Source organism: Schistocerca serialis, chromosome 9, assembly GCF_023864345.2.
Source record: "Schistocerca serialis cubense isolate TAMUIC-IGC-003099 chromosome 9, iqSchSeri2.2, whole genome shotgun sequence".
NCBI classification, from domain to species: domain Eukaryota; kingdom Metazoa; phylum Arthropoda; class Insecta; order Orthoptera; family Acrididae; genus Schistocerca; species Schistocerca serialis.
The window spans coordinates 223,439,157-223,466,836 of NC_064646.1; the positions used below are offsets into that span (position 1 = coordinate 223,439,157).

Genomic DNA, 27,680 nt, shown 5'->3' on the forward strand with positions numbered 1-27,680 from the left:
TGCAAATGACTCTGGCAATAACCACTTGCAGTGTGTACCTCACTCCAGGTAGGCCACTTTCTTATGTTGAACTGTCTACCTTAATATAGCAAATCCTGCCCCCATTTCTCCTCCTCAGGGACTTCAGTGCCCAACACCCACTGTGGGGAGTGCCACTTCAATGAATAGAGGTCTCCTAATTGACCAACTTATTAAATACTTCGATTTCTCTCTCCTCAGTGACGGTTCCCCTACCCACTTCAGTGCTGCTCATGGCACCTTTGCTGCTATCAATCTAACGATCTCTTCCCCTGCTCTCATAACTTCTCTACACTGGGCACTCCTTGATGATCTTTGTGACAGTGAGCACTCTTCAGTGAAGCTACCGAGCGAGGTGGCACAGTGGTTAGCACACTGGATTCGCATTCGGGAGGACGACGGTTCAATCCCATCTCCGGCCATCCTGATTTAGGTTTTCCGTGATTTCCCTAAATCGTTCCAGACAAATGCCGGAATGGTTCCTTTGGAAGGGCACGGCCGATTTCCTTCCCCATCCTTTCCCAACCTGAGCTTGCGCTCCGTCTCTAATGACCTTGTTGTCGACGGGACATTAAAAACTAACCTCCTCCTCCTCCTTCAGTGAAGCTATTGTTGCCCTGCTGCAGACAAGGACCCCTCCCCCCTCCAGTCAAAATGACTTCCAAAGTTTGGTATCCAAATGTACGAAACTCCACTTTTTAGGCCCAAAAATAATAAACAAGGAATGATTTATGACAGTCTATTTTTTTTCCTATAGTTAGATATCAGAGACTACTAGCCTCATATAGAGCAAGAACAGTTACAAATGTTTCCTTAATTTTTTATGAATTTTTTAAATTTGAAAATATTCATTTTTTGTAAAGTTTGGGGTTAGTTATCTCAGGTGGGACTGAATATAAAAATATGATTTTTGTACAATTTGTATACCTATAAGATAGCAATGTACTGTAAAAATTTCAACATTGATATCTGACTGTGAACAAAGATACGAATTTTTGAAAATGAGGAAATAATTCACATTACAACTGATCTTATGGCTGTTGCCTGTTTGAATGGTTTATTGTTTCATTGTAATAAAATATAACTGTGATATATATTTAGTTAATACTATCACCCAATTATTTATTTTTAATAATGCCATATTAAACACTAGGAGCTTTTGCTTTTGTTCTATGGTAATAAAAATGCCCATTTACGTTTAGTTTTATTGTCAATAAAGAAGTACATTATTGCTGAGTGTGTCATTGTAGAAGCACATTATTTCTGGGTGGGAATCGTTATAGTCAGTCTGTTCTGAAACCTCTGTTAGAGTGGATGTACATACTTCATTGAGAGTGTTAGAGGGTTATCCCAAAAGTAAGGTCTCCTATTTTTTATAAGTACAGAACTCTCTTTGTATTGCAATTCATCACACTGTTATGAAGTGAAGTGCTGTGTGAAACATGTGCATGCCGCACTGAGGCACTCAGTCTTGGCTTGGCAGCCATTGAGAATGGAGCTCCTGTTGGATGTTACCACCAAGTGCGAATTGCGGCACTGCGCCAATTGAAATCCATTGCCAATTGACGGAAGTGTATGGTGAGTCGTGCATGGATGTCTAAAATGTTTGTAAGTAGTGTAGAGAGTTTGCAACTGGTCGGGCCGAAATTCACGACCAACAAAGCAGTGGGAGACCATCAATTTCTGAAGAGACAGGGTTGAAGGTTGAGCAAAGCGTGCATGAAGATCGGTGGATCACCCTGGATGTTCTCTGCATGTTTGTTCCTCAGGTTTCCTGAAGCACCACTCACAGTATTTTAACAGAAACATTGAACTATCAGAAGGTGTGCGCAAGATGGGTGCCGCGCAACCTGACTGAGAACCACCTGCGGCAACGAGTTGATACTTCCCACGCATTTCTTCACCACCTTCAGCCGAACAGGACAACTTTCTGGACTCACTTGTCACGGGTGACGAAACATGGGCATACCACTTTACACCTGAGACCAAGCAGCGATCAGTGATGGCATCGTTCTTCGCCAAAGCCGTGGAAATTCAAACAAACACAGTCTGCTGGTAAAGTCATGACAACCATTTTTTTGGGATCAGAAAGGAGTATTGTTGGTCGACTTTATGTCCACTGGGGTCACAATTAACGCTGACAGGTACTGTGAGACTCTGAAAAAACTCAAATGGGCAATTCAAAAACGGAGAAGAGGAATGTTGAGCAAGGACGTACACATTCTCCATGACAACGCTCACCCACACATCCCTCGGCAAACTGTTGCTCTCCTGCAACAGTTTCAGTGGAACATAATCACCCACCTATCCTATAGTCCTGACTTGGCGCCCAGTGACTATAACCTGTGCCCTAAGTTAAAACAACATTTGGCCATTCAGCTCTGACGACGAGGTGAAATAAGAGGTTCATAACTTTCTGAACAGCATGGCGGAGAGCTGGTATGACATGGGCATACAAAAACTACCACAGCGTCTACAAAAATGCATCAACAGGAATGGTGAGTATGTCGAAAAATTGCTAAATGTTCAAGCTGTAAAGTGATGTAAACCATTGTAGAAATAAACTGGTCTATGAACTTAAAAAAAAAAAATAGGAGACCTTACTTTTGGGATTACCCTCGTAGAATGTGTTACTTGCTTTGTTCTGTGTGTAATTTGTAATTAATTTTGAGAGATTAACTGGTATGCAATAACATAGATGTTGGACAGATAGCAAGTGAAGTGTGTCACAAAACAGTTTACGGTTCAGTTTCAAAAAAATTGAAAAATGTCAATGACCTTGATGAAGTTAGACAAACTTTCTTTAAATTTCGAGTAAGTTCTTCTGTAACATCAGTGTGTGAGTATCATGAGAAGAAATATATTTTGAAGTACAATCGCATTTTTGAAAGAAAGTGCTGTGATCCACTTAACTTTCATAAAAAGCCTATTACTAAATGTTTGAGAGAAATAAAACTTCAACATTTGTTCTTGTTATGTGAGAGTGAAACAGCTTCCCAAGTGAAACGTAATGTGATTCCTGGAAATTCCCTGTGCCCAAATTGTTACCTAAAAATATTTGTTGTGAATCCAGAACCAGAATCATGAATCCTTGTTAATGACATCCATATATCTAATGAGGAAGCTGTTAGCATATTGGATTTTGCTTGTTCTAAGTTAGACTTATCTCCTGCTTGGAAAAAAATAAAACTAACCAGCAGAAAAAGAAAAGAAGTTATTGAAAATAAGGTACAACAAATTTCAGACAAAATTAGAAAAGACTTGGAATCATGCTTTAATAATACAGTACCAACATTATTTCCAAAGAAGAAGAAAACCTACCACTAGCATCATCTAACACTCAATATTTGAGTTTAATAGAGAAATTAAAAATTAAATGTTCAGTGACATCTAAAGAGGAAAAAGTTAAAATTTTAAGTTTGCTCCGTGATTCATGGCCAAGAGAAAAAAAAAATAGTTCATGAATTCAACGTTTCTCATCATTTGGTTAAACTAACCCGAAAATTAGTGAAGGAGCAAGGCATTCTTCCGGTTTTAGGAAAGAAGAAAGGAGTATGTATAAGTGAAGAAACAATTAAAAAGATCCAGCAGTTTTTTGAAGATGATGAAAACAGTAGAATGTGCCCAGGTTGCAAAAATAGCAAAAGAGTTGTTATAAATGGAGTTAAAGCAACAAAACAGAAATGATTAGTGCTGTCAAATTTATAAGAACTTTACGTATCTTTCAAAAATTGTCATCCTGAATGCAAAACTGGAAGGCCAAAATTTTGTGACCTCCGCACTAAGTGGTGTATTTTGGCTGGATCCTAAGGGACACACTCCATATGTGTTTGTTTGTATCATCAAAATGTCAAACTGATGATTGCGGGTGCAAAACTCGGTGATATTAACAACAAATGTCTGAGACACTAACAGTTATGACTGCATGATGAGTTTGTGTAATAAATGACCTTGTAAGGAAACCGTTATTGAATTGTTTCAGGAATATGATGAGGAAATGCCAGACAGTATTACCTTCAAACAGTGGGTCACAACTGACAGGGCAGAAATGATAACAGTGGTTAAATCTCAGGAAGAGTACTTGGAATCTTTAATTGATAACTTACAAAAACTTGAAAGTCACCACTATGTTTCTAAAATCCAAAGTAAGTTTTTGAAGGACAAAAAAGCACAACTTCATGAAACTGAATGCATAGTGCTAGCTGATTTTTGCAGAAAATTTTACATTTGTGATTCAGGATACAATACAAGGGTACCACTGGGTCAATGACCAGGCAACAGTGTATCCATTTATTCTCTACTTTAAAAATGAGAAAGATAAAGTTTGCAGTTCTTCAGTTTGCATTCTAAGCGACTACTTGGAGCACAACACTTTGGCTGTACATGTGTTTCAAAAGTATGTAATAAATTACATAAAAGAAAATTTTCCCAAGGTTGAGAAGCAGATATGCTTTTCTGATGGAAGTGGTAGTCAGTATAAGAACAAAAAGAATTTTTCAAATCTGTGCATCTACAAAGTAGACTTTGAGTTGGAGGCTGAATGGCACTTTTTTGCATCTTGCCATGGTAAAAATGGATGTGATGGTGTAGAAGGTACAACAAAATGTGAAGTAAGTAAAGCCAGCCCACAAAGACCAACCACAGACCAAATTTTCACAGTACAGGACAAGTCTGTCTTTTGCAAGGATAATATTAAAGGCATTACCTATTTTCTGATCAGGAAAGAAGAAGTGATTCTGCATATGAAAACAACACTTCAAACCAGATCAAACCAGATTTGAAAACTGTATAGCAATAAAAGGAACAAGGCATTTCCACGAATTCCTTGGCATTGCAGAAAACTTAGTTCAATGCTATATAACATCAGAAACCGAAATTTATGAGGATCATTGTGTCAGTAAAATTACATCTGTCTTTAACGTGGAGTGATATAGTGACCTGTGTGTATGATGGACAGTGGTGGGTTGCAGAGGTTGAAAGAATAAGTTTGGAAAACAATGGTGTTTTTGTGCATTTTTACCACCCTGCTTTCCCAAGAACATCATTCAAGAAATTTACTAGTGACAAAGTTTGGATACCAATGAAAAATGTTTTAAGGAAACTCTCAGTGCTTGAACTTACCACAGCAACTGGGAGATCTTATTCTCCATCACAGAAGCTGTCTGAAGAAATAAGTGTTGTTAACATTCACCACTAGGTTTAGGAAGGAAAAAAAAATCTCCTCATTTTCAAAAATTCATATCTTTGTTCAAAGTCAAATATCAATGTTGAAATTTTTACTGTACGTTGCTATCATATAGGTGTACTAACTGTGCAAAAATCATATTTTTATATTCAGTCCCACCTGAGATAACTAAACCCAAACTTTACAAAAAATGAAAATTTTCAAATTTCAAAAATTCATAAAAAGTTAAGGAAACATTTGTAAGTGTTCTTCCTCTATGAGGCTAGTATTGTATGATATCTAATTATAGGAAAAAAATACACTCTCATAAATCACTCCTTGTTTGTTATTTTTGGGCCTAAAAAGTGGATTTTTGAAAATTTGGATATGGAACATTGGAGGTCATTTTGACTGGTTATTTTTGAATCTAGGGTATTTTGTGTAATAGACAATGTTGTAGAGAACACTTTCCTAAAAACAATAATGTCAATTGTAATGTTGTAACTTAATCCAGTGCAGACATATTCACATTTTTGCTAACGTCTCTAAACTGAAACATTGTCGCGTGCTTACGACCAAAAATGGCCGCCATTCAGTAAAATTCCGGAAGGAGAAGAAACAGGGACATCACACAAATTATTGAATAATATGACAATTCCAAATTTATATAAAAATTTCCTGCTACTACTTTTCGATCTCATGCTTGAGAAACTGGAACGTATGAATGAAACGTGAAACTATTTCCTAGCATAAAGCCTTTTGCTTGTAGCAAGCCTAATAGGCATTTGATATTGGCAATTCATGAATTATGTTCTGTCGCGTTATAAAAATGACCATTTGTGCCAAAACAGTCTCGTTTATTTGGTGTGTGTTACAGTTCCCGCAATATTATAAAGGTGTTACAGTTCCTGCAATATTAGAAAGGCCTATTTTGTTTTATCTAGCAGACAATGACAAAATAGACATAATTAGCTCAAGAAACCATTCCTGTCTTGGGTACTGGTGTACTAACAGCTTTTTCAGTATTAGACAATGACATTTCGATTTTTCGTGTAGCAAAACGTTTGACGAACTTTGATGAGGTAATAGATTCTTTTGCACAAAGGAAAGACTCCATGTAAAGCAAGATTAGAGAGAAAATAATCCTAAGAGCTAAGGATTAAAGAAATGTATACTGTCTTGCTTGTCTCTTGCCTCTACTGGTTTTATGTATCCCATATTTAATTTTATGTCACAGTAAATAGCAATAAAGAGTGCAGATTTTCTGAAGAACTCTTGTTCCCCTGCTTACAAATAACCTCATCCAGTATTCATTGTGAGGTGGGTTAAAATATATAGAGTCTGATTAATGATATGAATATAATAGGGAAACATTCCACGCGGGAAAAAATATATTTAAAAACAAAGATGATGTGACTTACCATACGAAAGCTCTGGGAGGTGGATAGAAACACAAACAAACGCATACGTACACACAAAATTCTAGCTTTCGCAACAAACTGTTGCCTCATCAGGAAAGAGGGAAGGAGAGGGAAAGACGAAAGGATGTGGGTTTTAAGGGAGAGGGTAAGGAGTCATTCCAATCCCGGGAGCGGAAGGACTTACCTTAGGGGGAAAAAAGGACGGGGATACACTCGCGCGCGCGCACACTCACACACACACACACACACACACACACACACACATATACAGACTCAAGCAGACATATTTAAAGACCTGTCTTTAAATAGGTCTGCTTTTTTATATATATATATATATATATATATATATATATATATATATTGGAAGGAAACATTCCACGTGGGAAAAATTATATATAAAAACAAAGATGAGGTGACTTACCGAACAAAAGCACTGGCAGGTCGATAGACACACAAACAAACACAAACATACACACAAAATTCAAGCTTTCGCAACAAACTGTTGCCTCATCAGGAAAGAGGGAAGGAGAGGGGAAGACGAAAGGAAGTGGGTTTTAAAGGAGAGGGTAAGGAGTCATTCCAATCCCGGGAGTGGAAAGACTTACCTTAGGGGGGAAAAAAGGACAGGTATACACTCGCACACACGCACATATCCATCCACACATACAGACACAAGCAGACATATTTAAAGACAAAGAGTTTGGGCAGAGATGTCAGTCGAGGCAGAAGTGTAGAGGCAAAGAAGTTGTTGAAAGACAGGTGAGGTATGAGTGGCGGCAACTTGAAATTAGCGGAGATTGAGGCCTGGCGGATGACGTGAAGAGAGGATATACTGAAGGGCAAGTTCCCATCTCCGGAGTTCGGATAGGTTGGTGTTGGTGGGAAGTATCCAGATAACCCGGACGGTGTAACACTGTGCCAAGATGTGCTGGCCGTGCACCAAGGCATGTTTAGCCACAGGGTGATCCTCATTACCAACAAACACTGTCTGCCTGTGTCCATTCATGCTATGTTTGTGTTTGTTTGTGTGTCTATCGACCTGCCAGCGCTTTTGTTCGGTAAGTCACCTCATCTTTGTGTTATATATATATATATATATATATATATATATATATATATATATATATATATATATAAAAAGAAAGATGATGAAACTTACCAAACAAAAGCGCTGGCAGGTCGATAGACACACAAACATACACACAAAATTCTAGCTTTCGCAACCAATGGTTGCCTCGTCAGGAAAGAGGGAAGGAGAAGGAAAGACAAAAGGATATGGGTTTTAAGGGAGAGGGTAAGGAGTCATTCCAATCCCGGGAGCGGAAAGACTTACCTTAGGGGGAAAAAAGGACAGGTATACACTCGCACACACACACACACATATCCATCCACACATACACAGACACAAGCAGACATTATGCAAAATGTCTGCTTGTGTCTGTGTATGTGTGGATGGATATGTGTGTGTGCGTGCGAGTGTATACCTGTCCTTTTTTCCCCCTAAGGTAAGTCTTTCCGCTCCCGGGATTGGAATGACTCCTTACCCTCTCCCTTAAAACCCATATCCTTTTGTCTTTCCTTCTCCTTCCCTCTTTCCTGACGAGGCAACCATTGGTTGCGAAAGCTAGAATTTTGTGTGTATGTTTGTGTTTGTTTGTGTGTCTATCGACCTGCCAGCGCTTTTGTTTGGTAAGTTTCATCATCTTTCTTTTTAGATATATTTTTCCCACGTGGAATGTTTCCCTCTATTATATATATATATATATATATATATATATATATATATATATATATATATATATAGAGAGAGAGAGAGAGAGAGAGAGAGAGAGAGAGAGAGAGAGACACACACAAAAACCAAGGGGCGGGATGTCAGACCGGCCGACCAAGAGCGGGAGAGGCACCACAGGACATTTTAATTTCCACTGTCCTGAATATAGTTTGATGGCACCCAGGACAAAATATACATGTTTCAATTCCATGGAGCGAAATATATGACGTGCGAAAGAAGAATGCTGTGTGAAGAGGGGTGGCACTGCACTCTGACACACTTAAAGACCCAAATAACATGTCAAATTTCCTCGAACATATATGTATCAGACTCTTCAGAAAGATGTGCGCTGCAAAATGAACATAATTTCGAAAATTTGATTTTCTTGAATTTTTGACCTCGTATCTCAAACACTCGAGGGAGGGGGTCGTGGGAGGGGGAAGGGGGGTGGGGGCGCCATTATCTTAGTATTGCCTCGGTTCGGAAATATTGTAGATCCGAGGCTGATCTGCAGAGCAGTCTGTGTTATAGTGGGGAAGTGGGTAGTCTCCACGTGATCCTTGTTTACATTTAGTGACTTTGCTGTTTTCTCTTTGTTTATTGCTCTCACGTCAAATGAAAACAAAACGGATTTCTGTGGCTGGGAACTATCAAGTGAATTAAACTACATTCACATAATTACAGAAGTCTAAAATATGGTATTAGTTTCAGTTTTTTATTTTATTTCCATCTTTCTGACAGTCTAGCATTAATCACCTTGCAGAACAATAAAGTTACTTTTGTCAGTTTGCTAAAGAAATTTGTCTTTCATTAATCTTTTCCGCTGAGGCAGTCAATGTATTTAAAACGAAGTGTTTACTTCCTCACTATTGGCTAGTTTCAACTGTTCGCTGCATTGCAAGTGCACGTTTTCATCTTCTAGTACACATGGCATTATTTCATAATAAACAACCAAACATGGAGATAATACAGTACTGGCACTACAAGAAAATTTACATCCCAAAAACCACACTGAAAAGCTTTAATATCAGTTCGAGGCCTACTTCATTGGGAATCTGGACATACGAATGTGCACTTTAAGTATGCACTTTAAATGTGCACATTTTAGTATGGTTCACGAAATTCCAATGCCCTTCGAGTATCCTCTGATCTCTTGTTTCTTTTATGACATAACGTAAGATCTTTTAATGGTTTACGCATACGGACATACGGGCCTTCTACGTCGTCATAGTTGTGCAAGCGCGGTGGCACCTGTTATCTGCCGTTCTCTGGCAACTACTGAAATGACCCTTTTCTAACAGATCACAGGAAAATGTTGCAAATGGTGGTTTTAAAAGTGTTACTTTCAAAGTAAACTTCCTTTTACGCGAGTTGAACTATGTGTGAGAATGTACGATGAATTTCTTAAATCACAGAGTGTTTTACTCTCATTTAAAAACCAGCTCTTTGACGACGAGCCAATTAGAAGAATTTCAAACTCAGGTGATCAGACATTTATGTCATTATTAAAAATTTTACTGCCACATTTGTTTAAAGCATCTTAGAAAGTGTAACATGCACAAAAAAGATCAACATTACATGTGAAACCTTAGCTTCTCTTGTAGCTTATTAATCTTAAAGACAAATATAATATGCGAAAGCTTTGCTTTTCATGTAGCAACAATATGTATATTAACTTAAACCATTTACTTTTTCTGTCTGTGTGTTCGCACTACTTAACAGTGATTCTGCTATTGGTTGACTACATCACATATGCTCTGAATATCCGCTGTCATCGGCTGTTGAGATCATGTGACATGATCTATGACTGACCTGCAAAAGCGCATCCCAATCTCGATTTCAATGCTTCTGTAAGTAACATGTGGTGTTTGGTGGAATTCAAATTTATACTTTCGTAGTACGAAAATATGAAGTGTACATGTTGCTGCACATCAAAGATCTATCCAAAACATGTTTTTTCCTCCTGAGTTTCGTTTTCTAAAGTGCCGGGAAATTCTACGCCCTTGTATGATACCATAACCATTCAAAGGATTGATAAGTTTTACAGAAGGGAAAATATACTGTCACTTAACATGGAAAAAGTGTGTTTTCATCCAGGAGAAAGAGTATTTTTAACTGGGAAATCTGGGAATTGTTTTTTCCTTGTTGACGTATACACCCTGCACTGTCTCTCAGATTCAGGAGAACAGTCTCCCACATCGGTAGAAACTGCTGATGACAGCTCCAAGGCTCCATCCGATGGGCCTGTGGCTTCCTGTTTTCTCCCTCCAAAATGCGGGTTATGCATTTCTGTCATAACCCACAGTACACCCCGATCCAGAACTGTATTTAGACAACCAGCTCTGTGATGTGGTAGCACAGTCCCATTTCTTGGGCCTTATTTTTGTTAAAAAGCTGGCATGGCTACCCCATATTTGCCACGTAAAGACTAAGTGCATGCAGAAGCTTAATGTTCTCCACCTCCTGGCCCATACGTCTTTTGTGTGCAGACTGTGCCACTCTTATCCATCTTTACCATGCTCCGGTCTTGTCCATACTAGATTATGGTAGTCAGGTTTCAGGCTCAGCAGCTCCTGCCACTCAGAATCTGTTCACCATTATGGGGTGTGTCTGGCTATTGGTGCCTTTTGTACTAGTCCTGTTGACAGTCTCCTGACAGAAGTGGGGATTCCCCCATACAAATATTATGGAGCCAACTCCTGGTTTCTTACACAATCACCAATTCCCTGACCATCGCAACTTTGCAAACGAGGAATGTCTCCCTCCTGATAAACACCCATGGTTGGGATTGCCGGTTGGATTGCTTCTCACTTCTATCTGCTGTTATCTCTATCTCTGCGTAATGGAATGTGCCCCATATATTTCTCCCACATCTCTCCTAAGATGGTGCCTAGTCCTTGGATTAGGACTGACCTATTCCAGGGTCTAAAGGTCTCTATCGTCCCTATGGTTTTCCAGCATCTTGTACATGCCAGAGTTCCAGGGTGCCACCATCTTCTACAGTAAAGGATCATCTTGGTTTATGTAACGTTTCTTAATGAGATGAGTGATTTAATAATGGTCTAACAGCCATGAGCATTGTACTTGGTAATGACATAAAAGGTGAAATCTGGATACTACAAAAGATAAATATATAAAATATACAGATATATATAAATATACAAAAGATAAATATATAATGAACCCAACAGTTACGTTTGTTATTGTCACTGTTGCATTTCGAAATCTTTCCTGTCATCTTATTTTCTATTTCTGTTTTTGCAAGTAGTTTCACTTTGTATATTCACCTTCTCCTCTTTACCGAATCTACCATACAATTTTATCCCACCTATATATACTCAATAATATGTAACCCACTTCCAAATCATAACCAAAAAATTTTTTTTCCGCTTTCAGCACTACCACTGCTATAAAATCCACCGTTTCCAGTTCACAAACAGTTCCTTTCAGCTATTAAACAGCCATTTCGGCTAGTTCTAATAACTTTCGCTTTTTTTCCATTTCCGTTTTTCCCACATCACTGATCTTTTTTAGCCGCTTCCCACAGGTTTTTACGTCATTATTTCTTCATCAGACAATTGTTAGCCTCATTTTCACAATCTGCTACCACAAAACCACTCCTTTTAATATATTTACACGCAGTTTTTTCGAAATTTTCCCGAATTGCTCCACCCTTTAACGTGTTTTGGCAGCAACACAACCACCTAACCTTTGTGCACATCGTTGTCTACCAACCCAAGTTCACCACAGGATCAACATAGCCCAGCTATAACCAACACTTTTTCGCCTTTTTTCACACCAGACCTCCAGTTGCTTTCTAGTTCACCTTTATCTCTCCCCATATATTTTTATTTTCATTTTCATTTCAGCCTCATGTTACACTTTCCACCTTCTAATACCATGTCACCCTCACAACATCCCCACAGCGACCCCATTAAGTTTTATTTACATTCCCTCCGCAAACATGCCTTCGCCCTAGCCAGATTACACTCCCATATTTTATTTTCTCAGGCTTGTCTGACATTTGGCATTACCCCCAAAGGCCTCACACTTAAAGTTCCCATCTCTGGCTGCAACCCTTCTTTCCATCAGTCCCTATACCAGTTCCAAACTGAGCAATCCATTGCCCTCACCCACCTAATCCTTTACCTACACATCAACCCAGCCAATGAACACACCCGTCAACTCCTATCCTTAATAAAAGTCCTTAATCTTTCCTCTCCCACATCCACACCGGCTGTTCAGAGCATCCTCCTACAGGCCAACTGCAAATTAGAACAGCATGCCACCCTCCACCTCAAAAAACTATCCAATCTCCTGGTTTCCCACCTCTGGAAAGGCAACTCACTCACCCTTCACAACCTTTCCAGCAAACCTCAACCTCCTCTCATTGCACACAGACCCAGTCTCTCCGATCTACTCAATCTCCCACTTCCAGCTCCACTCCCTCCAAAACCTCAAAATTCCTATCAACACAATCTGGAACCACAACACCCTTATTCAGTAGTTAACCTTTACACCTGTACTCTCTGCCGGAAATATCACTTTGCCATGAAGAAAAATGATCCTAATCCTACTCCTAATGATCCAACTCCCCAAGACACTATCCAAATTGAACCCTGCCTGGAACAGCTCCGTCCTCCGTCACAGTGGGACCCACCTCCTCTTCCTCAAAATCACCCTCTCCAAACCTTCCAGGAATTTCTGACTTCCAGCCTTGCCTCTCAATCCTTCTTAAAAAACCGTAATCCTACTCCCAACATCACTGCTGAAGCCCGGGCTATCCGTGATCTGAAGGCTGACCGATCCATCGTCATTCTTCCGGTGGACAAGGGTTCCACGACCGTGGTGCTTGATTGTCGGGAGTATGTGGCTAAGGGACTGCGTCAGCTTTCAGACAACACTACATACAAAGTTTGCCAAGGTAATCCCATTCCTGATGTCCAGGCGGAGCTTCAAGGAATCCTCAGAACCTTAGGCTCCCTACAAAACCTTTCACCTGACTCCATCAACCTCCTGACCCCACCAACAACCTGCACCCCTACCTTCTACCTAAAATTCACAAACCCAATCATCCCGGCCATCTCATTGTAGCTGGTTACCAAGCCCCCACAGAACGTATCTCTGCCTACGTAGATCAACACCTTCAACCCATTACATGCAGTCTCCCATCCTTCATCAAAGACACCAGCCACTTTCTGGAACGCCTGGAATCCTTACCCAGTCTGTTACCCCCGGAAACCATCCTTGTAACCATTGATGCCACTTCCTTATACACAAAAATTCCGCACGTCCAGGGCCTCGCTGCGATGGAGCACTTCCTTTCATGCCGATCACCTGCCACCCTACCTAAAACCTCTTTCCTCATTACCTTAGCCAGCTTCATCCTGACCCACAACTTCTTCACTTTCGAAGGCCAGACATACCAACAATTAAAGGGAACAGCCATGGATACCAGGATGGCCCCCTCGTACACCAACCTATTCATGGGTCACGTAGAGGAAGCCTTCTTGGTTACCTAGGCCTGCCAACCCAAAGTTTGGTACAGATTTATTGATGACATCTTCATGATCTGGACTCACAGTGAAGAAGAACTCCAGAATTTCCTCTCCAACCTCAACTCCTTTGGTTCCATCAGATTCACCTGGTCCTACTCCAAATCCCATGCCACTTTCCTTGACGTTGACCTCCACCTGTCCAATGGCCAGCTTCACACGTCCATCCACATCAAACCCACCAACAAGCAACAGTACCTCCATTATGACAGCTGCCACCCATTCCACATCAAACGGTCCCTTCCCTACATCCTAGGTCTTCGTGGCAAACGAATCTGCTCCAGTCCGGAATCCCTGAACCATTACACCAACAACCTGACAACAGCTTTCGCATCATGCAACTACCCTCCCGACCTGGTACAGAAGCAAATAACCAGAGCCACTTCCTCAACTCCTCAAACCCAGAACCTCCCACAGAACCACCCCAAAAGTGCCCCACTTGTGACAGGATACTTTCCGGGACTGGATCAGACTCTGAATGTGGCTCTCCAGCAGGGATACGACTTCCTCAAATCCTGCCCTGAAATGAGATCCATCCTTCATGAAATCCTCCCCACTCCACCAAGAGTGTCTTTCCACCATCCACCTAACCTTCGTAACCTCCTAGTTCATCCCTATGAAATCCCCAAACCACCTTCCCTACCCTCTGGCTCCTACCCTTGTAACGCCCCCGGTGTAAAACCTGTCCCATGCACCCTCCCACCACCACCTACTCCAGTCCTGTAACCCGGAAGGTGTACACGATCAAAGGCAGAACCACGTGTGAAAGCACCCGCGTGATTTACCAACTGACCTGCCTACACTGTGAAGCTTTCTATGTGGGAATGACCAGCAAAAAACTGTCCATTCGAAATAGTGGACACAGGCAGACAGTGTTTGTTGGTAATGAGGATCACCCTGTGGCTGAACATGCCTTGGTACACGGCCAGCACATCTTGGCACAGTGTTACACTGTCCGGGTTATCTGGATACTTCCCACTAACACCAACCTGTCAGAACTCCGGAGATGGGAACTTGCCCTTCAGTATATCCTCTCTTCTCGTTATCCGCCAGGCCTCAATCTCCGCTAATTTCAATTTGCCGCCGCTCATACCTCACCTGTCTTTCAACAACATCTTTGCCTCTGTACTTCCGCCTCGACTGACATCTCTGCCCAAACTCTTTGCCTTGACAAATGTCTGCTTTTGTCTGTGTATGTGCGGTTGGATATATGTGCGTGTGCAAGTGTATACCTGTCCTTTTTTTCCCCCTAAGGTATGTCTTTTCGGTTCTGGGATTGGAATGACTCCTTACCCTCTCCCTTAAAACCCACATCCTTTCGTCTTTCCCTCTCCTTCCCTCTTTCCTGATGAAGCAACCGTTTGTTGCGAAAGCTTGAATTTTGTGTGTATGTATGTGTGTCTATCGACCTGCCAGCACTTTCGTTTGGTAAGTCACATCATCTTTGTTTTTAGATATATAATACACAGTCAGATAGAAGTTTACTCTTTTAAAAAATAAAAATGAGTGTCTTCTGTTTCCCTAGCCATACATTCTTCAGACAGTGGAGGACCATTGTACAGGGTAGAGGCAAACACTAGCTTACAACAACCAAGCAAATCTGCTATTCAGAACATTGTCGTGGTACAATTCATCCTACAGCATAAAACAACACAGATTCTGGTGTACACTTCCAGCTAGTGGGATGTTGTTGTTGTTTGTTGTGGTCTTCAGTCCTGAGACTGGTTTGATGCAGCTCTCCATGCTACTCTATCCTGTGCAAGCTTCTTCATCTCCCAGTACCTATTGCAACCTACATCCTTCTGAATCTGCTTAGTGTATTCATCTCTTGGTCTCCCTCTACGATTTTTACCCTCCACGCTGCCCTCCAATGCTAAATTTGTGATCCCTTCATGCCTCAAAACATGTCCTACCAACCGATCCCTTCTTCTAGTCAAGTTGTGCCACAAACTTCTCTTCTCCCCAATCCTATTCAATACCTCCTCATTAGTTACGTGATCTACCCACCTTATCTTCAGCATTCTTCTGTAGCACCACATTTCGAAAGCTTCTATTCTCTTCATGTCCAAACTGGTTATCGTCCATGTTTCACTTCCATACATGGCTACACTCCATACAAATACTTTCAGAAACGACTTCCTGACACTTAAATCTATACTCAATGTTAACAAATTTCTCTTCTTTAGAAACGCTTTCCTTGCCATTGCCAGTCCACATTTTATGTCCTCTCTACTTCGACCATAATCAGTTATTTTGCTCCCCAAATAGCAAAACTCCTTTACTACTTTAAGTGTCTCATTTCCTAATCTAATCCCCTCAGCATCACCCGATTTAATTTGACTACATTCCATTATCCTCGTTTTGCTTTTGTTGATGTTCATCTTATATCCTCCTTTCAAGACACTGTCCATTCCGTTCAACTGCTCTTCCAAGGACTTTGCTGTCTCTGATAGAATTACAATGTCATCGGCGAACCTCAAAGTTTTTATTTCTTCTCCATGGATTTTAATACCTACTCCGAATTTTTCTTTTGTTTCCTTTACTGCTTGCTGAATATACAGATTGAATAACATCGGGGAGAGGCTACAACCCTGTCTCACTCCTTTCCTAACCACTGCTTCCCTTTCATGCCCCTCGACTCTTATAACTGCCATCTGGTTTCTGTACAAATTGTAAATAGCCTTTCGCTCCCTGTATTTCACCCCTGCCACCTTCAGAATTTGAAATAGAGTATTCCAGTTAACGTTGTCAAAAGCTTTCTCTAAGTCTACAAATGCTAGAAACGTAGGTTTGCCTTTTCTTAATCTTTCTTCTAAGATAAGTCGTAAGGTTAGTATTGCCTCACGTGTTCCAACATTTCTACGGAACCCAAACTGATCTTCCCCGAGGTTCGCTTCTACCAGTTTTTCCATTCGTCTGTAAAGAATTCACGTTAGTATCTTACAGCTGTGACTTATTAAACTGATAGTTCGGTAATTTTCACATCTGTCAACACCTGCTTTCTTTGGGATTGGAATTATTATATTCTTCTTGAAGTCTGTGGGTATTTCGCCTGTCTCATACATCTTGCTCACCAGTTTGAAGAGTTTTGTCATGACTGGCTCTCCGAAGGCCATCAGTAGTTCTAATGGAATGTTGTCTACTCCCGGGGACTTGTTTCGACTCAGGTCTTTCAGTGCTCTGTCAAACTCTTCACGCAGTATGTTATCTCCCATTTCATCTTCATCTACATCCTCTTCCATTTCGATAATATTGTCCTCAAGTACATCGCCCTTGTATGAACCCTCTATATACTCCTTCCACCTTTCTGCCTTCCCTTCTTTGCTTAGAACTGGGTTGCCATCTGAGCTCTTGATATTCATACAAGTGGTTCTCTTCTCTCCAAAGGTCTCTTTAATTTTTCTGTAGGCAGTATCTATCTTACCCCTAATGAGACAAGCCTCTACATCCTTACATTTGTCCTCTAGCCATCCCTGCTTAGCCATTTTGCACTTCCTGTCGATCTCATTTTTGAGACGTTTGTATTCCTTTTTGCCTGCTTCATTTACTGCATTTTTATATTTTCTCCTTTCGTCAATTAAATTCAGTATTTCTTCTGTTACCCAAGGATTTCTATTAACCCTCGTCTTTTTACCTATATGATCCTCTGCTGCCTTCACTACTTCATCCCTCAGAGCTACCCATTCTTCTTCTACTGTATTTCTTTCCCCCATTCCTGTCAATTGTTCCCTTATGCTCTCCCCGAAAATCTGTACAACCTCTGGTTCTTTCAGTTTATCCAGGTCCACTAGTGGGATAGCAACACTAAAATGACACTAAGCATGCAGTGGAACACGTACACAAAATCGACCATGAAATGAAAAGTTTGGAAAAGTTGCCATTGTTCTTGCATTTAAATTATTGTACTATTACTTTAATAGCACTTTAATTCAAATTTTAAATGATTTTTCACTCTGTTATACAGAACAAACTGGCCGACTAGGAAGTTATTACTGAAAAAAATTAGGTCGTGCTCCATCAAAAGTAAACTGGCATAATTTTGAAGTATGTTTCTTTGACAGATTAGATGTTCATCAACAGCACTTTGTTCTATTACAATAGGAAAGGTGCAGGTTTCTCGCCCAGATAACAATGACTGATACTAATAATACCACCAAAAAGTTAGTTTTATATGAATAGTGTTATTATTTGGTTATAAATTTTCGGTTATCTTCTCTGGGCATGCTTTACAAAAGTACTGAACGAATTGGATGTAAACAGTCTTACACATGCTGCCGAAGCTGTTGAGATGGTTGTGTTTATGTCTGCCGCATTACTCAATTATCTCAAGTCATTAAGAGAACACTCAGGTTAAATCAGACCATTTCCGGTCATGCTGGTGATGTTATTTGGAGCTTCATTCATCTGTCCACATATGTCGGTGCCATTGTGTCTTGTAAAATACACTCATGTTCAGAAAAAGCAAAACATCTTAAAGAACTGCAGATTGTCTTCTTCTTCTTCTTCTTCTTCTTCTTCTTATTTTAGTGTTCAACCCTTGAGGTTGGTTTGCAGCAGAGTGCCATTCCTCTCTTCTGTCTGCATCCCAACTGATGAAATTTCCTTTGGATGGTGGTGCCCTACAACCAAAACAATGTCATTTTAACTGTAAATTGTGCCTCACAATGATTTTAACTGATGTAAGTAAATTATTAAAGGGAAGAAGTTTCAGTTACTTACAATGAAAAATCCACGCCATTACATTCCAGTGCTGACTGCTGATGATCTTGCAGCAGTGAAAACTGTATGATGCACTTTTTTTATGTATATGTATGTACATAATCTAAAGCATTATATGTATATGTATGCACATAATCCAAAGCACGTCAAAGACTTCCACTCTCAGATATATTTTATTATATACATGTATGTGACAGTAGGAATTAACAGATTACAAATGTTACATTACTTATTATTTACACTGTAAGAGAACTGATTAAGATACACAAATAGAGCAGTCAGTTGTTATAAAGTGTTACTGCAGTGATATATTGTAAATATTATGGTAGACATTGTAACCAAGCTAAATGATAAGGTCCAGATGTACATAAGTAAATATTACAACTTTGAGCATATTATGTAAATATTATAGTATACATTGGAAGCACAGTAAATGATTTGGGATGGATGTACATAAATAAATATTACAACAGCGATTATTTCATTGATTTTTTTTAAAGATATACAACAATACACATTCAACTAGCTGTTTCTATACAAGAAAAAAATATCAATGCAGTGTCCATAGTTGTAATAGTTATTTAAGTATGTCTGTCCCTTATGATTTACTTTGGTTACAGTGTATACCATAATATTTACATAATATCACTGCATTGACACTTCATAGCAGACTAACTGCTCTACTTGTTTATCTTAATTTTAATCAGTTCTTTTTTAATGTAAATAGCAAGTAATGTAACCTTAGTAATTTGTAAATCCCTACTGTCACATATATGTATGTGACGAAATACCTGTGAGAGTGGAAGTCTTTGACGTTGTTACGTTTGTAATATCACCACCTTTGTATACATACTTCCACATGGTGAAACTTCTTAGTGTGTGAATGGTGCTATAGATTATGTGCATACATATACATAAAAAAGTGCATCACACAGTTTCACAGTTTTTGCTGCTGCAAGATCATGAGCAGTCTGCACTGGAACGTAATGGCATGGGCTTCTCATCGTAAGTGAAATTTCGTCCCTTTAATAATGTGTTTACATCACTTAAAATCCTTGTGAGGCACAGTTTACAGTTAAAATAATATTGTATCACATTTTGTTTTGGTTATAGGGCACTACCAGCCCCAAGGCAATTTTGTCAGTTGAGAAAACAAAAAGTGAAAGCTAATGTAAAATGTATCTTAACATGAATTAGCCATCTGAAGATGAACCTTTCGGTTCAAAACTGGTAACGGCACTATTCAAATAAATAAATAAATAGCGTTATATGTTATCTACTACATAAGCATTAACCCATATTTTGTACCCAGCCACACGTTCAGAATGTCAGTTTTTGACAGAATAACTTCGCTTAAGTAATTGTGTTGAATACTACTGCTGTTCCCAGCTCCTTTTTCTTGTTGTTGTTGTTGTTGTGATCTTTAGTCCAGAAACTGGTTTGATGCAGCTCTCCATGCTACTCTATCTTGTGCAAGCTTCTTCATCTCCCAGTACCTACTGCAACCTACATCCTTCTGAATCTGCTTAGTGTATTCATCTCTTGGCCTCCCTCTACGATTTTTACCCTCCAATACTAAATTGGTGACCCCTTGATGCCTCAGAATATGCCCTGCCAACCGATCCCTTCTTCTAGTCAAGTAGTGCCACAAACTCCTCTTCTCCCCAATTCTATTCAATATCTCCTCATTAGTTATGTGATCTACCCATCTAATCTTCAGCATTCTTCTGTAGCACCACATTTCGAAAGCTTCTGTTCTCTTCTTGTCTAAACTATTTATCATCAATGTTTCACTTCCATACATGGCTACACTCCTTACAAATACTTCCAGAAACGACTTCCTTACACTTAAATGCATACTCGATGTTAACAAATTTCTCTTCTTCAGAAACTCTTTCCTTGCCATTGCCAGTCTACATTTTATATCCTCTCTACTTCAACCATCATCAGTTATTTTGCTCCCCAAATAGCAAAACTCCTTTACTACTTTAAGTGCCTCATTTCCTAACCTAATTCCCTCAGCATCACCCAACGTAATTCGCCTACATTCCATTATCCTCGTTTTGCCTTTGTTGATGTTTATCTTATATCCTCCTTTCAAGACTCTGTTCTTTCCGTTCAACTGCTCTTCAGAGTCCTTTGCTGTCTCTGACAGAATTACAATGTCATCGGCAAACCTCAAAGTTTTTCTTTCTTCTCCATGGATTTTAATACCAATTCCAAATTTTTCTTTTGTTTCCTTTACTGCTTGCTCAATATACAGATTGAATAACATCGGGGAGAGGCTACAATCCTGTCTCACTCCCTTCCCAACCACTGCTTCCCTTTCATGTCCCTCGACTCTTACAACTGCCGTCTGGTTTCTGTATAAATAGTAAATAGCCTTTCGCTCCCTGTATTTTACCCCTGCCACCTTTAGAATTTGAAGGAGAGTGTTCCTGTCAACAATGTCAAAAGCTTTCTCCAAGTCTACAAATGCTAGAAACGTAGGTTTGCCTTTCTTTAATCTCTCTTCTAAGATAAGTCGTAAGGTCAGTATTGCCTCATGTGTTCCAACATTTCTACGAAATCCAAACTGATCTTCCCCAAGATTGACTTCTACCAGTTTTTCCATTCGTCTGTAAAGAATTCGTGTTAGTATTTTGCAGCCATGGCTTATTAAACTGATAGTTCGGTAATTTTCACATCTGTCAACACCTGATTTCTTTGGGATTGGAATTATGATATTCTTCTTGAAGTCTGAGGGTATGTCACCTGTCTCATACATCTTGCTCACAAGATGGTAGAGGTTTGTCAGGGCTGGTTCTCCTAAGGCCATCTGTAGTTCTAATGGAATGTTGTCTACTCCCGGGGCCTTCTTTCGACTTAGGTCTTTCAGTGCTCTGTCAGTCTCTTCACGCAGTATCATATCTCCAATTTCATCTTCATCTACATCCCCTTCCATTTCCATAATATTTTCCTCAAGAACATCGCCCTTGTATAAACCCTCTTTATACTCCTTCCACCTTTCTGCTTTCCCTTCTTTGCTTAGGACTGAATTTCCATCTGAGCTCTTGATATTCGTGCAAGTAGTTCTCTTTTCTCCAAAGGTCTCTTTTTAATTTACCTGTAGGCAGTATCTATCTTACCCCTAGTGATATACGCCTCTACATCCTTACATTTGTCCTCTAGCCATCCCTGCTTAGCCATTTTGCACTTCCTGTTGATCTCATTTTTGAGGCGTTTGTATTCCTTTTTGCCTGCTTCATTTACTGCATTTTTGTATTTTCTCCTTTCATCAATTAAATTCAGTATCTCTTCTGTTACCCAAGGATTCCTATTACCTCTCGTCTTTTTACCTACTTGATCCTCTGCTGCCTTCACTATTTTATCTCTCAAAGCTACCCATTCTTCTTCTACTGTATTTCTTTCCCCCCATTCTTGTCAGTCGTTCCCTAATGCACTCCCTGAAACTCTGTACAATCTTTTTCTTATCTCTGAACATTTTTTTTAATGTCTGGTCGTGAATGAATGAATTAATGAATGACTTCAGAGATGTGGTTTGCAGAAGAGGTACGATGACAATAGTATATTATTATTATTTTTACCCTTTCTCAGACGTTATGTCTGTTTAGAAATGGAAAGTGACGCGGACCTTGATCAAGCGTGACTTCCTTTTAACTGTATGGTATATGTTACATTGCATTTAGGACTTTCGTGTAATTGAACATGTATCAATAATTACAGATTTCTGTAATTGTATATATACGTTTGGATGTAGCTGTATTGCGTTGATGTACTGGTGGATATTGTGTGGTATGACTCCTGTAGTTGATAGTATAATTGGTATGATGTCAACTTTATCCTGATGCCACATGTCCTTGACTTCCTCAGCCAGTTGGATGAATTTTTCAATTTTTTCACCTGTTTTCTTCTGTGTATTTGTTGTATTGGGTATGTATATTTCGATTAGTTGTGTTAATTTCTTCTTTTTATTGGTGAGTATGATGTCAGGTTTGTTATGTGGTGTTGTTTTATCTGTTATAATGGTTCTGTTCCAGTGTAATTTGTATTCATCATTCTCCAGTACATTTTGTGGTGCATACTTGTATGTGGGAAGGTGTTGTTTTATTAGTTTATGTTGTATGGCAAGTTGTTGATGTATTATTTTTGCTACAGTGTCATGTCTTCTGGGGTATTCTGTATTTGCTAGTATTGTACATCCATATGTGATGTGATCTACTGTTTCTATTTGTTGTTTGCAAAGTCTGCATTTATCTGTTGTGGTATTGGGATCTTTAATAATATGCTTGCTGTAATATCTGGCATTTATTGTTTGATCCTGTATTGCAATCATGAATCCTTCTGTCTCACTGTATATATTGCCTTTTCTTAGCCATGTGTTGGATGCGTCTTGATCGATGTGTGGCTGTGTTAGATGATATGGGTGCTTGCCATGTAGTGTTTTCTTTTTCCAATTTACTTTCTTCGTATCTGTTGATGTTATGTGATCTAAAGGGTTGTAGAGGTGGTTATGAAATTGTAGTGGTGTAGCCGATGTATTTATATGAGTGATTGATTTGTGTATTTTGCTAGTTTCTGCTCGTTCTAGAAAGAATTTTCTTAAATTGTCTACCTGTCCATAATGTAGGTTTTTTATGTCGATAAATCCCCTACCTCCTTCCTTTCTGCTTAATGTGAATCTTTCTGTTGCTGAATGTATGTGATGTATTCGATATTTGTGGCATTGTGATTGTGTAAGTGTATTGAGTGCTTCTAGGTCTGTGTTACTCCATTTCACTACTCCAAATGAGTAGGTCAATATTGGTATAGCATAAGTATTTATAGCTTTTGTCTTGTTTCTTGCTTTTCAGTATTTTTGTTAGTCTTTGTCTATATTTTTCTTTTAGTTCTTCTTTAATATTTGTATTATCTATTCATATTTTTGTCTCTATCCTAGATATTTATAGGCATCTGTTTTTTCCATCGCTTCTATGCAGTCGCTGTGGTTATCCAATATGTAATCTTCTTGTTTAGTGTGTTTTCCCTTGACTATGCTATTTTTCTTAAATTTGTCTGTTCCAAAAGCCATATTTATATCATTGCTGAATACTTCTGTTATCTTTAGTAATTGGTTGAGTTGTTGATTTGTTGCTGCCAGTAGTTTTAGATCATCCATGTATAGCAAATGTGTTGTTTTGTGTGGGTATGTTCCAGTAATATTATATCCATAATTTGTATTATTTAGCATGTTGGTTAGTGGGTTCAGGGCAAGGCAGAACCAGAAAGGACTTAATGAGTCTCCTTGGTATATTCCACATTTAATCTTTATTGGCTGTGATGTGATAGTATTTGAACTTGTTTGGATATTAAGTGTGGTTTTCCAATTTTTCATTTCTATGTTTAGGAACTGTATCAATTTAGAATCTACTTGGTATATTTCCAATATTTGTAGTAACCATGAGTGGGGTACACTATCAAAAGCTTTTCGGTAATCAATGTATGCATAGTGTAGCGACCTTTGTTTAGTTTTAGCTTGGTATGTCACCTCTGCATCTATTATCAGTTGCTCTTTACATCCTCGTGCTCCTTTGCACAAGCGTTTGTGTTCTTCATTTATAATTTTGTTCTGTGTTGTATGTGTCATTAATTTCTGTGTAATGACTGAAGTTAATATTTTGTATATTGTTGGTAGGCATGTTATGGGGTGATATTTAGCTGGGTTTGCAGTGTCTGCTTGATCTTTAGGTTTCAGATAAGATATTCCATGTGTAAGTGTATCAGGGAATGTGTATGGGTCTGCAATGTAACTGTTAAATAACTGCAATGTAACTGTTAAAAATGTCTGCTTGTGTCTGTGTATGTACGGATGGATGTGTGTGTGTGTGTGTGTGTGTGTGTGTGTGTGTGTGTGTGTGTGTATACCTGTCCTTTTTCCCCCCTAAGGTAAGTCTTTCCACTCCCGGGATTGGAATGACTCCTTACCCTCTCCCTTAAAACCCACATCCTTTCGTCTTTCCCTCTCCTTCCCTCTTTCCTGATGAAGCAACCGTTTGCTGCGAAAGCTTGAATTTTGTGTGTATGTTTGTGTTTGTGTGTCTATTGACCTGCCAGCACTTTCGTTTGGTAAGTCACATCATCTTTGTTTTTGGATATATGTTAAATAATTTAGTTAGATGTGAATGTGTTGAGGTGAACTTCTTTAGCCAGAAATTTGCTATTTTATCTTTTCCAGGGGCTTTCGAATTGTGAGTAGAATTAATTGCTTGGGTGACTTCATGTTGCAAAATTATCACTTCAGGCATTTGTGGTATCATCTTGTATGTGTCTGTTTCTGCTTTTATCCACCGTGCATGCCTGTTATGTTGTACCAGGTTTGACCATATGTTGCTCCAGAGGTGTTCCATGTCTGTTATGTTTGGTGGATTGTCTATTTTAATGTCTGTGTTATCTATTGTCTGGTAAAATTTTTTTTGGTTTGTGTTGAATGTTTGGTTTTGCTTCCTTCTATTTTCACTTTTTTAGTACCTTCTAAGTCGTTTGGCCAGTGCTTGTAATTTCGGCTTCTTTTCATCTAATTGCTCTATCGCTTCTTGTTGTGATATTTTACCTAACCTTTTTCGTTTTTTGTCTGATATTTCATTTCTTATAAATTGTGTTAGCTGTCCGATGTCTTTTCTCAGTTTTTCTATTCTGATCTGTAGCCTGTGTTGCCATGCTGGTTTTGTGGGTTTCTTCTGTGTGTTGGTTGGTTCTGATCTCTGCTTAGTGTGTATATTTAGTGTAGCGAGTGCTCCTATATAAATCAGTAGTTGTAACTCTTCCATAGTTGTATTTTCATTTATTTTGTTGTGTATGATTGTGTTGATAGTTGTTATTGTTGTTTCGACTTGTGGGTTATTTGGTGGTCTATGCAAGAATGGTCTAATGTCTGTATTTGTGTCTTTGTATTCTATATATGTCAGCTGAAATTTTTCTTCTGTATCTAACATGTGTGTCACTTCGTGTTCTATTTGTGCTTGTTCTGGTGGCTGTCTTAAGATTTCGTTTTCCTCTGATTGTTTAATTGATGCGTGTTGTTCTTGGTTTGTTTGCTCTGGGATGTTTGAGTCCATTACTGTATTTTCTTCTTCTTCTGATTGCACATTATTTTGTTCTAGTATTTGTTGTACTTGTTGTTTGATGTTTTCTAATTCTGACTGGGGTATCCTGTTATTTTTTATTATTACACGGATCTGATCCGCTAGTTGTTGTTCTGTTAAAAATTTTAATTCTGGGTATCTGGTAATGAATGTTGTGTATACTTGTGATCTGTATTCAGTTGTGTTTGTTCCTAAGTTTGTTGCTTGGCAATAACAGAACATGAGGTGTCGGTTAACTTCATCTGACCATCTCATCCTCTGCCCTTGTTTTCCTTCTAGAGTGGTTACAGGAAGCATATCCTGCAAAACACCTCTATTTGGCTTTAAATCATTTTCCGTTTGCTTAGCAGTGTCATTACCATTGTGGATGGGCATAGGGTTCAAGCGTCATCCCCGACCATGACAGTGGTCTTCAGTCCTGAGACTGGTTTGATGCTGCTCTCCATGCTACTCTGTCATGTGCAAGCTTCTTCATCTCCCAGTACCTACTGCAACCTACATCCTTCTGAATCTGCTTAGTGTATTCATCTCTTGGTCTCCCTCTACGATTTTTACCCTCCACGCTGCCCTCCAATACTAAATTGGTGATCCCTTGATGCCTCAGAACATGTCCTACCAACCGATCCCTTCTTCTAGTCAAGTTGTGCCACAAACTTCTCTTCTCCCCAATCCTATTCAGACCTCCTCATTAGTTACGTGATCTACCCACCTTATCTTCAGCATTCTTCTGTAGCACCACATTTCGAAAGCTTCTATTCCCTTCTTGTCCAAACTAGTTATTATTATTATTATTATTATTAATAATAATAAAGGATGTAATTTCATATTTCACCAGTCTCTCAGCACAGTTACATGAAATAATTATGTTCATTAGCAGTAACCTCTATGTATTGTTCCTTTCTTTCAACAGGTATGAGAGAGCAAGAGTATTGGGGACGCGAGCACTACAAATAGCCATGTGTGCTCCCGTGATGGTGGAGTTGGATGGTGAAACAGATCCATTGCAAATTGCAATGAAAGAATTGAAGCAGCGGAAAATACCTATTATTATTAGACGCTATCTTCCAGATAACAGTTATGAAGATTGGGGAATAGATGAACTGATTATAATTGACCACTAGTACATAATTCTTTGTATTCATTCCTTTACTTTTATTGTATAAAATGTTTAATTAAAAGTTTTTAATAGAAGTGGTTTTTAGTCTGTTTTTATTATAATTTATACACATGAAAACCTGTTTAAAGTAATACTGCTTGAATCCATTGTAATTTTTTAACTAGTACAATTTTGTTTGTGGCTTTGGCTATCAAATTGCCTTTCAGAAGTGTTTAATGATATAATTGGTAAATGATAAAAGTTATTACAGAAAAAAATCAGCAAAACCAAAAAATTAAGCTTAATTAACTTAAATTATCAGAAAAGAGAAAAATACTACGTAAAAATTTTGAAAAAAAGGGGACCATTCCTTCAATATCTTGCTGCAGGTAGTTACTTTTATACGACAACAGCCAAGGATTCTGACATACCAAATGTGTTTCTGTGGGTATTGCTGCATTGGAATCACTAACGATGCTGAAAAAGAACAGAAATTTAAGGAAACTGTAGTTCAAACATGTATTTTGCCGTGAACACCCAGCTCCCTCCTTCATACTAAATTTCCTCATTAAACACAGGAACATCTTTGCTATATTTTTAAACCATAGTAATATCTTCGTCAAAATAAATTGAGTCTCTCCTAAAACCAGTGTCACGACCCCCATAAATTCAGATATTCCATTGTTATTTCCTTCTTCACATTTCATTGGTGAGGAATTACACTTGAAATTGATTGCATTCAGTACTCTTAGGGATTCACAAATTTGATACACTTTTGATGTTTTACAATTTGCATTAGTAATGCAAGTGTATTG

At 38.9% G+C, this 27,680-nt stretch overlaps 1 protein-coding gene across 1 annotated transcript in view; it reads left to right on the forward strand.

Annotated features, from left to right (window-relative positions):
* LOC126418983 (DNA-directed RNA polymerases I, II, and III subunit RPABC2) overlaps window positions 1-26,960 on the forward strand; it is a 77,309-nt gene extending 50,349 nt beyond the window's left edge. The window contains exon 4 of the mRNA XM_050086031.1: window positions 26,680-26,960. Within this exon, the coding sequence (XP_049941988.1) occupies window positions 26,680-26,890 (211 nt within the window). The 3' untranslated portion in view covers window positions 26,891-26,960. The remainder of the gene's footprint in view (window positions 1-26,679) is intronic.
* Window positions 26,961-27,680: the final 720 nt, after the last annotated feature.